Source organism: Desmodus rotundus, chromosome 11 (assembly GCF_022682495.2).
Source record: "Desmodus rotundus isolate HL8 chromosome 11, HLdesRot8A.1, whole genome shotgun sequence".
NCBI classification, from domain to species: domain Eukaryota; kingdom Metazoa; phylum Chordata; class Mammalia; order Chiroptera; family Phyllostomidae; genus Desmodus; species Desmodus rotundus.
The window spans coordinates 40,680,201-40,695,983 of record NC_071397.1 but is presented as its reverse complement, the minus strand read 5'-3'; the positions used below and the strand labels follow the sequence as shown (position 1 = coordinate 40,695,983).

The 15,783-nt window shown below is 37.3% G+C and overlaps 1 protein-coding gene across 2 annotated transcripts in view; it reads right to left on the bottom strand.

Annotated features, from left to right (window-relative positions):
- Positions 1-388: 388 nt before the first annotated feature.
- The window catches only part of CYB5R4 (cytochrome b5 reductase 4), a 103,305-nt gene continuing 87,910 nt past the window's right edge, over positions 389-15,783 (bottom strand). For both annotated transcript variants that reach the window (XM_024576566.2, XM_024576567.2), the window contains 4 exons: positions 13,581-13,731; positions 13,190-13,276; positions 4,660-4,824; positions 389-987 (listed from right to left, as the gene is read on the bottom strand). In XM_024576566.2, the coding sequence (XP_024432334.1) occupies positions 930-987; positions 4,660-4,824; positions 13,190-13,276; positions 13,581-13,731 (461 nt within the window). In that variant the 3' untranslated portion in view covers positions 389-929. The remainder of the gene's footprint in view (positions 988-4,659; positions 4,825-13,189; positions 13,277-13,580; positions 13,732-15,783) is intronic.

Genomic DNA, 15,783 nt, shown 5'->3' with positions numbered 1-15,783 from the left:
TCTACACAGCAGAAAGAAAGAAGGAGCTCCTAGCCTTTGCAACAGCATGGATGGAACTGGAAAGCATTATGCTAAGTGAAATAAGCCGTGCGGTGAGGGACAAATACCATATGATCTCACCTTTAACTGGAACATAATCAACAGAAAAAAGCAAACAAAATATAACCAGAGACATTGAAGTTAAGAACAATCTAACAATAGCCAGTGGGGAGGGGGGAAGGGATAGTGGGGAGAGGGGTTTTCAGGAACTACTATAAAGGACACATGGACAAAACCACAGGGAGGGTGGAAGCAGGGAAGGGAAATTAAAAACAAGAAAAGAAAAAAAAAGTTCCCCTTAGATACAGATCCAGTATTGTTCCATTCAAACACATTTCTAGGACAAGGATTAAAAAGTACATAAGTATATTTTTATTCTACTCTGTATTAATGTAAACACACACACACACAGAAAATGTTTAGATCACTTAATCAGTTATAACATTCCATGTTTTAATATTAACAAGAACATACATGATCATTTCCTGAGTTGACAGTGCAATGTAAAATTTAATCTGTATTGCTAAGCCATTTTACAGCATAGAAATGTGATCAAAATGATCATTTACTTCATTGTGTCATAAAACACAGGAGCTCATCGTGGAACAGTGACGCAATTTAAATGGCAAGGAGCTTTATGATTCATAAGAAACTACCTGTATGTGTTTGTTGCCATGACTGACTTTCCTGGCCAAAAATCAGTAGTAAAATAAGTTATGGTATAAAATAAAGCAAACAGGTTATCTATACTGAAGGAACATTTGATTTCATTTGAGAAACTGAAGCCTGGAGCCTAGTTAACCTTTCAGTATATGAAAAAGTTGTCTTAAAAAACCCTAAGCAATCACAAATTTAGATAAAACAGCTGAGTAAAAGACAATGATGGCTCTTCAGTATCCTGTAAAACTATGGATCTCATCTTTGGAAAAGTTAAGATCGTGCAGCAACCTGAAAAACAAATACAAAGCAAATGTCTCTTAGGGAAAATGTTTAAAAATAAAGAAATAAAATCAAAGTTTACAATCATAAATATAGTACTTAAAAAAACACAGTTATCACTTCTAAAAATTAACAATAATTCTTTAATATCATCAAATATCTAGTCAGTGTTCAAATTTTTAATTGTCTCAAAGGCCATAATTTTTAATCATGGCCTTTAATCAATCAATCAAGATCCACTTAAAGTCTACATCTTATGATTAGCTGATAAATCTTTCAGGTATCCTTTGATAAGATTACCTTCCACCTCTCTCTTTGTCCTGCAATTCATTTGACTAAGTAAGACTTCTCTGTGCCGAGTCACCCACAGTCCTCATTTTGCTGTGTCCCTGTGGTGTATGTTAATGATATGTACTCTATCCTCTTACTGCCCATAATTTAACACTTGGATCTAGGGGATGGATCAGACAGAGGTTAAATTCTTTTTGACAAGACTGCTTCATTGGTAGCATTCTTCCATCAGGAGACATGTAATACCTAGTTGTGGTTGCTTCTCTTTTTGAATGCTAACAACTATCGATGATCTACATATAGATCCATTATCAGTTCATTAGGGACTGAAATTGGTGATATTCTACTTCTATCATTCTTTCTTCATTTATAAGCTGAGAAACTCTATAAAGAAAAACTTCTCAGTTATTATGCGGTTGCCCTGTAGTATAGCTCATATAGAAAAGGCAAAATAAATGTTAGAGTTCCCCAACCTCTATTCACCAGTTTTCAAAGTAAGGAGTTGACGCCCATAGCACTCTATTCTTTACTCTCTCCACTGAACCAAAAAACAGAAACACTTGGAAAACACATCTTACAAACGGCTCTGTTTAAAATGCTCCTGAACATAAGAAACATTGATTTAGTACTTACTCTACGTAGTCCCTGGCTAAGCACTTCACACACATAGTATTATTTATTTCCTTTCACAGGTGAGTCAGTGCAATAAAGCTTAGAAAGGTTAAGTAGCTGACCTAGGACACCCAGCTAATGACAATATGATGTTTCTAGGAGGCAGAGACAGAATTCAGACCCAAACTGGCAGCTGCCTGAGTACACACACGTGTTCCGATCAAAGACCAGGATGTGTGGCATGGAGACCTGGTGCGGCAGTCACGCCTCTCCCCGTCTGAACCCGTCCTGCCTTTCCAGCTGCGCCTCCTGTCTCGCCCTGGCCAGTGGCTTCACACCAGCGACACCAGTCTAGTCTTTTGAACACCTGCATATCTATCGCAACTGCTCTTTCTCACCCTGCCTGTGCCATTCTTCTCAGCCTCCTCTGACTTTAGTCCCCATTCACAGCACAGGTCTTTCTGACCGGAAGTGGAGTGATTGCCACCACACACACCCCAAGGTAAAAGTAACTGGTCTCCCTGCATTTCTGTGACACCTTGTTTTTATCTCTAGTAAGGGTATTTACGATATTCTGGTCACATTTCAGTTATCAGTCTGTGCATTTGTTTCCATCACTAGATAGTTTGGCCTTGAGAGCAGAGCCTGTTTCATTCATCTCTGTAATACACAAGGTGGGCATTTAATGGATGAAAGAAACTTTATTGGCCAAATAGTTTTGAACTTTTATTTATGTGAAAGAAATAAGTTTCTGAGTTGCCATATCATACAAATTTGACAAATTTTCACCAAATATGGAGAGCATGTTTGGAGTGGTTATGCTTATAATACAACCTATGCAGCAGACTACAATTAACTTTGGGGGGGGCACGTAGGAGTAGGTATCCCAGAGAAAAAGTCATCTTTCAGGGCAGAAAAAACTATGATATCATAAGAGACTCATGTACCTGCCAAGTAAGAGAGATATATCACATCCATTATGAGGGTGAGGACAGGAAATCAAAGAAGTAAGAGTCCTGGGTGAAGTTCACAAGGGCTATGAACTGCAGGTACTGACTTGAATTAAGCTACATCTCACCAGGTAGCTCTATGCAGCACGTTTAAGGGTGAGCAGCAGCAGGGACCCACATGTGCTGACAATACTCCTGAGCAATTCTGGGCAAGTACAGGATAGAAAGGTGAACTCTGAGGTAAAGCTGAGAGAATAAAGCTGTAGAGATTACAGTCAATTTTAAAAATGCAGAAATACTGGAACCATGGCTACCTTCTACTCAATTACACGTGTACTGAGGCTACAGTATGCAAGAGAGTGGGCTAAGCTTTGCATGGAACCAAAATGAAGAGCCCCGAGAAGCCAATAATTCATGGGGGAAAACAACCCACTCCCACATTGTACAAGGGATTCCTCTTCCGTCAGCGGAAAGTGGACTAAGTGGCCTTAACATCAGCCTCTTTCTTGAGGAAGAGTTTATGATTCCCATCATTTAAAAGAATTATTATATTGCAATATCTAAAGTAAACATTAAGATACTTGCAAATAGAAGTATCAATAAAATAGAAGAATGTAGTGGCTCTTAATCTTTTTTCCTGAAAAATTATTTTACTTCAAACCATGTTATTAGCTGTGACTATAATTTTATAGTTTTCTTTGAACTTCAAGTAAGAGTTTAATAGTAATTAAAACTATTTTTAAGTTAAAAGAGCTTAAGAGGGAGCACATTTTCCTAAAAGTATTAAAATCCAGAAATACACTTAAATTTAATCAAAACAGCTTTTAAATTCAACATGGAAAAAACCACTTTTTAATGTCTATTTATTTTTGAGGTCAATCTTTTTCATAATTAAAAATAAGGCACACAAATGTAATTGAATAACAATAAAAAATTAAAATTTAAAAAAAAATTTTAAAAAGAAGTGGAACTAAAAAAAATAGCAATAGATAACATTATCTAGAAAATATTAGGTTTAGTCATATACTAAACAAAGAAAAACAGGGCATTTAAGGAAGTCATATTTTAAAATCACCTAGAAATCCAACAGTGACTATATTTAACCAAATATATTAAAGTCTCATTTTTTGGCTTATTGTGTTCTAGTACTGCCTTGTTGACTTGCTCTCTGGCTTTTAATCACTGTATTATTTACTAATTTTCAACCAGTTGCAAAGCATGAAGAAAGATAGAGATCAATACTGCTTATTAACTACTATATGTTATAAAGCTTTGGTGGAAGAAGAGGTTGAATCCAGTGTCCCAAATAAGGTTGTGGCACCAATCCTGTGAGTGTATCCACACTGCCAGTGATTAGCAGAGATACTGAGAGCTGGCTGCATCTTACTTTTGTGTTCACATCTAACTCTACACATAATCTTAGCTTCCAACCCTTCACCTGCATGAAGAGTAAAAACTGTCATTTTCTTAGGCTGTAACAGACTATTAAAAGTGCAGATTTGGCCCTGGCCAGGTGGTTTCAGTTGGTTGGAGCATCGTCCTATACACCGAAAAGATTGTGAGTTCAATCCCTGGTCAGAATGTGTATGGGTGGTAACTGATCCATGTTTCTCTTTTTGTCTCCCTGCCACCTCCAATCAATAAGAATATCCTAGGGTGATTTTTTAAAAAAGTGCAGGTGCCTATGAATAGAAGGAACTGAGAGCCAAGTCAACCACTTCTTATGGAAGATCTTCATTTTAGTCTGGAGGACTCTTTTTCTACACATTGACATTGCTACTAACACATTGTAGCACATTGCTACTAACATTGCCACATTGCTACTAACCTTACTCCCTGCTCTGTAAATGGCATTGGTCCACAAATGCAGATGAGAACTTTGGATCTGTCTGAACTTCTTTTCAAAAATTCAGAAAGAAGACCTGATGAAATGTATCCCTTTTTGCCATTCCATTCAGAAGTAGGTGCTGAGAGAACAAATTCAACATCAAATCTAGAGAAAAGAAACAGGTTTAGAAGGTCTATTATTTTAACATGTGATTAACATGTTCAAGTTTGCTAAAATATCTTTTTTGCCCTTGAAAGTGATATAATATGTAAAAACTGATACACTTGTTAGAAAAGCACTGGAATAGGTTATATTCAAAGATTTAACAAAAACACAGGTAAATCCACATTTACCAAGGATTAGCTTTTGCTACAGATGAGAAGAGTAATTTGGCATTTTTTGAACTCATTAGAAAGAGCTCTGAGGGATCTCAGAGCACTACACATTTCTATTAATAATCTTCTTGTATTAAGTCACAGCAAACAGCAACTACCAGTGACACATGCTTTTTAATCTCTGACTTTTACCTTTTGAGTTCTGGACCCTTATTTATAACCAACAGCCTATTTGACTTTTTACTATTTCTGTCTCAGCCTCATCTCATAACCTCCCTATCTCACACCTGACTTTCACTTTGGGAATGGTGCCACAGTCCCCTTGGTTGCATAAGCCAGGAACCTTGGATTTATCCTGGGACCTCCCTCTGCCTCACCCCCACATCCACATCCTCAGCAAGACCTTCAGCGCCGCAAGACTTCCACTCTCTTTCTTCTTCCCGTAATGCTTCTGTCATGCTCCATACTTCAGGTCTTAGCTAAGCACCACTTCCACTGCAGCCATGGGTTCTTTGTTCTATGTGTTGTAGAAATAGTTTCCTTTTTCTTTGCCTCACAGATCTTACTTCAGGTTTTAAACACGTGGTCTTTAAAACCTGAAGTAAACTTCCTAAGAGCAGAGACCACTTTTGCTTTGGCTATCACTAAGTCCCTAGTGGCCACCACACCGGAGGCACTCAAGAACTATGGGATGAAACATGTGAAAGAGAAAGAAAGAGTGCAGAATAAAAATGAGAAAGAACATCAAACTAAGTTTCACAGTGTAACTATGGACCATTTTCCCTCCACAGTTTTATAACCTGTTAAGTGAACAGCTGGTGAAGAGCCAAGTAAATGATTCAAAATTCTATGCTGTACCTGTTCCCTTTACTCCATTTTAGCAAAACACAATGAATTCTTACCATTTTCAATAGTATTAGACCAAACGCATTTCTACATTTTCCAGTGAGTAACTGAGATATTTTCTCATGAATAGAAGGAATGAATTATACATTAATCTACTAAGGAAAAGTTGAACAGTTTCTCTTGTGAGGGGCCTGAGCAGTCAACTATGAGACCAGAAACAGGGTGTGGCTGGCGCTGCCACCCTCACGTGGCTGTGCCACCCTTAGGTCATGGTTCCCACGGGCTGACGGGCCCAGTTCAAGCACACAGACCAACTCTAGGACAGAGAAGAAGCCCCAGCTCCCACCTAGACCCCAGCCTCTAGGTCTTATTTGTGCATTTGTGGAACAAGGTGAGAAAACTACATCATCTCTTATAATTGTAATATTCTGGTTTTATATTTTTTAAAAAACTACAGATTTATGTCTTACTTCTACCTTCAAGGTTCCCATTTAGTTTTAGCAGGTACACAAATCCACCTCATACAAAACAGCTTCCCCAAATACTTTCTTTCACTTACTTATTGTTCCTTTCTGGCACATGAAATTAGGATAGTTTTAGATAAATTTGGAATGTAATATTTGTTTAATGGACCATGAGGGTGAGATCCTTGTTTGTCTTGTTCAATGCTGTACCCAGGCCTGGCTCAAGGTAAGTGTATGAAAAACACTTGTTGAATGAATAAAGGAATTTATATACAAAGAAGCCATACTGACTAAAAAAAAAAAAAAAAAAACAAAAAAAAAAAACACGTGAGTAGAACAAAGCAGTGAGCTGGCATCCGTAACACAACACAGAAGAATGTCCATGGTTCCTACGTGCCTTTTTCTAGGAGGAAGGACCACGGCTTTCTCTGGATCACCCACAGGGACCCAGGGCAGCTGCAGAGCCACTTCCTTAGGGCATTTCCAATTTACGCACAGACTACTGAGTAAAAGATAGCAATTGCCTGTGAAAATTTAAAAATACCCTCTGGCTCTATTTCCAACACATGTATCACTGGAATAAAACTGCTAAGATATATAAATCTGTCACTTGAAAATATTCATAATTTTCCTTTACTGAGATGCTTTAAAAAAAGAGCCTAGTCAGTGGCGGCATGCTTTCTGCAGGTGTATGCTACAGAGTGCTAAGTACCTGAGACCCTTACATAAAGGCCATGACCGTCTCACGCATTTTGTATATATTCACATAATGGTCCCTTGGCCATTACTTTTGGGTACTCAATAGAAAAAGTTAAGAGGGGCATGAATGCAATCTTTAAGATTATTGTACAGAGCCTGCTATCCTGCTTATCTCCTTCTTCACAGGACTAGAAAAGAGCTTCACTGGAGCAGGAGTACTCCCAAGTTAAGACTCAAGACTATTTGAAAGAAGGATTTCTTACACCACATCAAGGCACTGATGGGTTCCATGGAATCAACCTCTTCTGAAGTGTTCTGCGTGAAAGCCCACTCACTCTCTAAAGCAATTCCAGCCTTGAGGCATGAGAAGGCATTGATGCAGAGCCTGCAGTCATCCTGTAACTAACTCTTCTCTAGCGTCTCAGCTTCCAAAACCAACCTCAGACCTATTTCTTACATACACCCCCTACCTTCCCGATTTCACTGCCACAACTCTAAATAAGGCCCTCACGTCTCTCATCTAAAATACTGCTCTAAGAGCCTTGGCCCCAGTCCATCTGATATACCATTGCCAGCAGTTCTCCTAAGTACCCAGATCCAATCGTACAATAAATATCCTTGCTTAAAAAGCGTCAGTGATTTGTCACTGCCCATGGAGGATTATTTCATAGTATTGGGGCCCCAGCCTTTTTCTGGTTCCTCTAGCTAAACAAAATATACTACAAAAAGGAGAAAAACTTGGTATTTGCTCACAGGAAAAGTAGTTCACAAAAGAAACAACTACAAGTTGAAATTATACAAAATCTATATATTATGAAAACATTTCTCAAAATGAAGCTATGAAACACCAGTGTTCCTTGAGATGTAGTGGTAATCCATGAAAAAAGGCTAACTATCAAATAAATTTGGAACTGCTAGGTTTAAAATAAGTTTAATAGATTTCTTTAGAACTTCTTAAAGCCTTGAACATGCTAAGTTCAGGGTAAATCTTCAAGAGGGTAATATGATATACACTGTTTCTCAAAGTTATTTAATCACAGAGCCCTTTGAGGGAATACACAAACATTCAGGAAACACATTCTATGAAACACACCAGCTGAGGAGCATCTGGGAGGAAGAGAAAGTAGTAGAAGGGTCCAGATTAGGGGCCCACATATCTGTGGGCATCACAGGCTGGGGAAGAAGAAGGGGGTTAAGGCACAGTGTTCAATTTACTTATGCTTCTGCAATCACAGGCTTCTGCTGTCTTAAAGGGAATAACATACTGCTCATCCCAATAGTGACACCAGAGCACGGAAACATAGTGGGTCGCTATCTCCAGAGCCTGTCAGTAATAAAGGGAGACAAGCTGCCGAGTGTTGCTGGACGTTCCTGCATCCATCAAATACACATTTATTTAATATATGAATTACATTCAAGGTCTCCTATCACCTGACTTTAGCCTACAGGCTTCTTCAACTGTAAAACAAGAGGATTAGAAGAGATCACCACTAAGATGTCTTCTAATATATGCATAAGTTTAATCATTTTATTTTTTACAAAGTTATTTCACATTGTTCTCCTTCATGCACTGTATTTACTTCAACAAAACTGGACTCTTGCTTTTTTGCTAAAACACTCTGAACATCCTGACCCTCAGGTTTTTTACTCATGAAGTCCTACAACTCAAATTTCTTTTCTTGTTCACGAAATGCTGATTGTTTCCCAAAGCCCAGCTCAGAAGCCTGATCTCCCTGAAGCTCTGATCTCCCCTCACAAAAATAGAATTACTTTCCCTAGATTTCTCTAATATGTGACTTGTTACTCTCAAAGCACAGACTTTACAGTACTGCTGTATTTCAGAACTTCTACCCGACTAGGGTAGTCTCACCATTTTGTGACTGTTTCCAACATTAAACACATTTTGCAAATAGCAAGCACACAAATTCTTGAAGTGAGGCACGTGGTCTGCTGATGCATGTAACTGGGCACATACTCCTTTTTCTTTTGTGCCCCACTCCCTTGCTGTTCAGAATCCTTTCTTTTTCTCTTTCCAGTGTGCTCCAACCATTACCCTCATCCTTTCCAGAAGGAAAATGAGGACATTAACAATATAGTGTGTTGGGTACAATATTCTTTACCTTTCTAGAGGTTATTTTTCAAAATGCTTCAATAGCCTTAGTACATTTTGACTTAGTGACTCTTACGATGAATTTTTACCCTGCATAATTACAGAGGTACAGAACAACTTCTATTCACTATGTCAAACAGTAGGGAATTGGTTAAATAAATTTATTGTATGTTCACATGACTGAATAAATGCAGCCATTAAAATGCATCCTGGTATAGTACACGTTTTCCCAACTGGCACTATGGGCATCTCCGGTCGGGTATTACTCTGTTGCAGGGGCTGTCCTCTGCCCTGTAGGACACTCCTGGCCTCTACCAGCTGGGCACCCATGGCAACCCTGTCATCAGCTGTTACCATCAAAAATGTCTCCAGACATAAATGTCCCCTGGGCCATAGTGTGAGGGGAGACAAAATCACTCCAGGTTGAGAATCACTGATTCAAAGCAGTCTATACACAGAATATATAAAATACACTACATAGAAAATGCAGTTATAAAAAGTATAGCCAGAATAACCATTTTATTTAAAAAATATAGAACAAAAAAGTATGTGTGTAGGTGTCAGTGTGTGCATATGTGCGTATCAGAGAGTAAGAGAGGGGGAGGGAGAGCAGGAGGGAGGTAGGGAGAATGAAAAGAGACAGACCACAAATGGTAACAATTGTTCTTTAAAAGGTAAGATTATGGGTGATCTTCCTTACATTTTTTCTATATAAATATGCATTAATTTTGTAAAGGGAAGGGGAAAATCAGCAAATCAACAACTTCTACTAATATAAAAGTATATGCTACCAGCTTTACTAAAATTAGGTTATTGTCTCCAAAATTACTGCTTTGAAAGGGAGGAAAATACTTGCCATATTATAAATGGTGCCCAGAATTCAGCCTCATTGTCAAACTGTCCAGTCCCTTCAAACTAATTCACAAAGGCCGATACCTCACAGAGTCAGTGCATTTTACTGAGGGGAGGGGTGGACCAGTGGGTAACACTGAGTCAACTAAGCCTCACAACACTGCTCAGTAAGAGATGCGTGTACTTAATTTGGATTTCCGTTTACATAGTAATTAGCTACATCTGCTACCATACATATTTTCTTTCTGTTTAGCAATGTGAGAAAATGAAGATACACATTCCTGGATTGCATAAGAAAATAAGCCAGCACCGTATCTTGCTCACTGCTGCACCCCTGTGTATAGGCACACAGTAGATGCTCATATGTATTTCATGAATGAATGAATGTTACAGATATGCTAATTCTGGGTTAGGCACCTACATAAGCTATTTTATTGTCCCCCATCCAAACAATTCTGTAATGTAGGTATTGCCGTCCCTGTTCTGCAGATGGAAAAACTGAGGCTCAGGCCGATTAAGTACTTGCCCAAGGCCACAAGTTAATAAGTTTCCATTATACAATGACATTTCTAAGAATTTCCTTTGGTAATAAATGATATTACCTAGATAAACTCTCAGGACAAGCATAGCATGCTTGCTGAAAAAGAAAATATTAGACCCTATACCACTCTCATTACCTATCTTTCCTATCCTTCCTTGTTCCACAAAGCATCAAGCAGAAGCTGAGCCCTAATCCTACAGACAGCAGTAGAGTATTTCACTTGTTTCAGCTAAGAATGTAAGAAAAAACAATTTTTATTTTCATAATCCAATAAAAATTTAACCAATGAGATATGTTCAGATGTCCCATTTTGTCACCAGAAACTTTAGTACTAAAACTAGAAGTGACATAAGAGAGTCAAGATGTAGAAAAGGGTGATTTAATATATAAAAATATAGCTTTAAATGCTAACTAAAATAATAAATGTGACTAAAATTACCTTATAGTAAATATAAATGTTTACTTTCCCTTTATGTATGAAACATCAATTATGTTTTTGAATAGAGTACCAAAAACCCATTAATAAGGCTCGGTCTCTCCTACATGTGCACAGCGCCTTAGAATATTGTAAAATTCCTGACAAATATTCCAAAGCTATGTAGACAAGCAAAGCTTTTTCCTGTACAGTGAGGGCCTTCCTGTGAGTCTCCAGAGAGCATAAACTACCCAGTGCTAGAAGTCGGTGCCAACAGAGTGCCTCAGCAAGGAGCTCTGCCTCCAGAAAGAGGACAAAGGTTAGGGAGCAGGCAGGTGAGAGCAAGAAGAGAAAGAGGTAGAGCAGAAGACAGAGGAGGATGAAGGCAGGCCAGAAGTCAGAACACTATCACTTCTCCCTGCAAGCTGGCGAGTCTCACTCACCGGGTGAGTGCTGTTAGAGCCAGTCATCCAGAAGCGGGGAAAAGGGGCCTTTCCTCCTCCTCAACACTGCAGCCTATGCGATTCCACCCACCCAAATTACGTAGAACAAAACCAAACAAAACAAAACAACACAGCTGACTTTGTTAGAAGACATTTTACGTTCAGAGGCTCTCAATACGTTCCCTTTTACCAATTACATCTTAAATCAAGTTAAACTACTATTAAGAGACTGAAAATACAAAGTCTGCTCATTATAAGGGAACTATCTTAAAGAATATAAAAACACTGCCAAAAATACTTAAAAAGAAAAATAAAAACTAGCCTAAAAGGCTTACCTATGTGTGTTTAAATTCTTTTAAATGTTTAGGAAAACAAGAGCTCAAATAGTGAATACAGAAACAAAACCCATGTATATTTAGGCCCTCTATAACCACAATTCAAGTATCTGAGGTAGGGCTTTAGTTTCCAAGGCATTTATACTTTTCTAAGTAGGAAAGTAGGAAAGATATTTTATTTTGAAGCTAAACAAACAGGCCCTCAGATTTAACTAATTTTTAATAACGTTTCAAGCTAGTGAATATAGGATGAAAACTAGAATTTAGGTCTTTAGGCTTTTCAATACATGCTACTTCCACTTCAAAAATTTGTGTGAAAGACTTGAAAACCTAGGACTTTGCATTTTGTTACAAATCATGCTCTAAATTGCCATACAACTACCTACATATGGTAAATATTCTTAGGTTATGTCTTAACTATGTAAAAAGAGTAAATACTTGAAGGATAAATAAGTTCAGATCATCATTAATTTGTGAAAGTCCTTTACTAAAAGAGAAAGAGGAGGATGGGAGACAACAGGTAGGAAAAAAACTAGAGAAAACCACGGCATTACCTTATTGAGAATATTCGGAAGATATTCAGGAGTACCTGGAGCCGCCGGGGAAATAGCTGAGTTTGTGACGTCTTTAACTTTTATAAAGCCTAGAACTATCTACACTATGCTATGAAATATTTACTTCAGATACTTATAAAGTCCTGAAATTATTAGAAATAGCTTTTACTAATTACAGAAAGTACATTAGGTTATCGAAGTCATTCTTTTTCTAAAAAATTTATTTAGAATTTCTTACTGCTTTCAAATTTCTCTAGGGGAAATGGGGACTATATCCACTTAAATGATCTTGTTTCAGCTGCCTGTGTGTGAGGGCTCGTTTTTTCAATGAAACACATTTTCACTGTGCTACCCTTGCTGCCTCATTCCCCACTGACTGCGTTCAGTCTGACTCGGACTTTTTCTACTGCCTACACCAGCATTTCCTGAAATATGTACTAAGGACCACTAGTGATACAGCTACTAGTACATCTTAATGTACACAAACGAAAATGAAGAGAATCTTGCTAAACAATGCAAGAAATCCTCCCTCCCCTAGCTTTTTGGAAAGTTACTTAGGACATTAGCATATTAAAGGCCCCAAGAAATCCTGCAGTAAAGAAACATGCTTATTTTTGCTTAATCCATCCCACCAAATTTATCCCCATTATAACAAGAAAATCTTGGCTACACTGAAACCCAACTCAGTATAAACAACATAACATAAACATCAAACCCAGCGTACACTAGTACGCACATGATGTCACATTGATCTTATCAAACTATTTCTTTGGAGGAAGGGTTTTAATATCACTTACATTTAGAAAGTTATTAATTAGTTTATTTTTTCTTTGAAGAATATTCCTGGTCAATTAAAAACTCCACCCAAAGGAAATAATGGCAAGACTGACTACATATGTAAAATATTTAAATATAGAGCTAGTACCAGTTTAATACCTTTTATCTTTATATGCTAATTTCTCCAACTGGCTTCTCCAAATTATATCATCTTCTGTTTTATTGAAGAACATCAGCTTCACTTTCCTTAAAAGAAAAAACAACTACTCAAAAAAAACTATTTTGATTACATTTAAAATATGCATGAATAGAAATCTAAAAGTGAACTAGTACAAGTGTTTTTTTTTAGGTCCAATAAAGTAACTGAAAGAATCAAAATAAAAATAATAAAATTAGTTAAATTGCCAGGACTTGAGGAGGCAGAGTTAAGAAATGAATGAGGGAATGAGAACATGTCTATTAAGGTCCACTGAATAATTAAATAATTTAAAATACCTTATACTAATCTAACAGCTTCACAAAGATAGTAGTTAAAGATAAAATTACATACCTGAGGTTGGATATATTATTCAAAGCATAATTCAGTACTTTAACCATTGGTGTGAAGCCTGTTCCAGCTGCCAATAAGAAGAGGTCTTCTAATTCTTGGAACTGGGATATTTTAAAATTGCCCTCAGGACTGCTTACAGAAACAAAATCTCCTAAACAATGAAATATAAACTAAATCAGAAAAAAAAAAATCAGAGAAACTGAAAAGGCCACACCTAGCTGAATGCAGAATACTGGTGAGGAACAGGATGAAAGTTTAACTTTCAGACTACATCTCACATTTAGTTTATGTAAGAAGTACTCATCAGACCTCCAACTATGTCCGGATTATATCACTATAATCAAATTAATAATGAGGTTTTATTCATTCATTTCCCAACATTACTTTCCCAAACCATCTGGAATCTCTAATTTACAAACTATTGCCAAGTATTTAAGTACAAATTATCAATAAGTAGATGGCTAAATTAAATTACAAGCACCTCAAAAGCAGAGTCCATGTCTACCTGTCCTGCGCAGTACAGGGCAGAGAAGAGGTATTTGCTACTTACATATGATTCTTACCCATAGTAATAAGACTAGTAGGAGACAAAATTGAAATAAAAATGTATTCTAAAATCTTACGTTAGTAAATGTGCTAACTTCACCTTCATCAAATCTTTGAACAGACTAATGGATTAAAACAACAAGAGCTGTTCTGAATTCAATTCCTATAAAAATAAAGCCAAGATCAGAAACTATAGTTGGAGCATCCTACTTCCCACTATAGAATCAAAATAGTTGAAAAAAGCATTTTCTGAAATGCAGTTGTTATAAGCAATATATACCACTTATATAGGGGAATTGGCTTTAGGATATTTCAGAAATTTTCAATGTAATTAAAGTAAATAAAGCTGTTCATATTTTAAAAGCAATTTAAAATTTTTAAATGCTTGAATGCTCATAATTTTTCCTTTCTTTCCCATAGCAGGATAATCTTGCAGCAAATGATGAATTAAGCATTAGAAAGTAACAAAGCTCCTTGTTATAGTTTGAAAGTAACCATAAGATCAGAATATCCCCAGGATATTATTGGGTTGGCCAAGAAGTTTGTTCAGTTTTTTTACACTGTGGCTCTAGTAGTGAGTGCTTAGTTGTCTTTAACTTCATTCGAAACAATTCTGTTAGACTGCATTGTGACAGTTGTCAAATCAGCGAGCTTTAAAAAAGAAACTGATCAAAACTGAATTTTTAACACAGCTACTTTAATACTGAACATGGAAGAAAATACTCAACATTTTCTGTATATTATGCTTTATTATTTCAATAAAGGTAAAAATGGAACTGAAATGCAAAACAAGATTTGTGCAGTGTATTGAGAAGGTGCTGTGACTGATTGAACGTGTCAAAAGTGGTTTGCGAAGTTTCTTGGTACTATTGACATTTTGGCCAAATAATTCTTTGCTGTGGGGCTGTCTTATGCATTGGAAGATGTTTAGTATCACCCCTGGTCTCTACCCAGTAGAAGCCAAAAGCAGGAGATAGCCAATGTATTCAAAATATCCAAATCAATAAAGTTATTGATGAAAATGAAAAGTTTGTATTTTATTTTACAGAAAAAACATAATGGACGTTTTGGCCAACCCAATAATAAAGAAGCTTCACAGAATGATACTAACTTGGCAACTTTTGTCCACAGTCCAGGCCTTCCAACATCATAAAACTGATTAGAGGAAGGCAAAGTACCTGATGCTAATCAAGTTCACAGGACATTAACGCACACATGCCAGGATGGCCCCTGATGTACAGTCCGGCTCTCTCCCTCTAGTCACCTGAATACTACACACCCCACCTAGGGCATCTTATTCATTTGACATGTGAAAGGCCAACATAATCATATAAAAGTTGCTGGGTGAACATGGGAATGAGACAGCGAAGTGGATAATGTCACCTCACCGTCCGATTAGGTGATGCTGAGGCTGCACAGCTAGCACTGCCGTGCCAGGACAGCTCCCTGTAAGGGAAACAGGCATTTGTGCCATGTCTAGGTCCCTGTATAAAGTTGAGAACTTTATGCTTTGAGCTTTATGCTTTACCTTTCCAAGTTTTAGGCTAACTCTTCACCTTGCTCTGTTCACTCAATCTCTATAAGTAGGCTATAAATACCACTGGGTAAGTTTCCACTTGCTACATTACAATCAGGTATCAGTCCTTCACAAGACGAT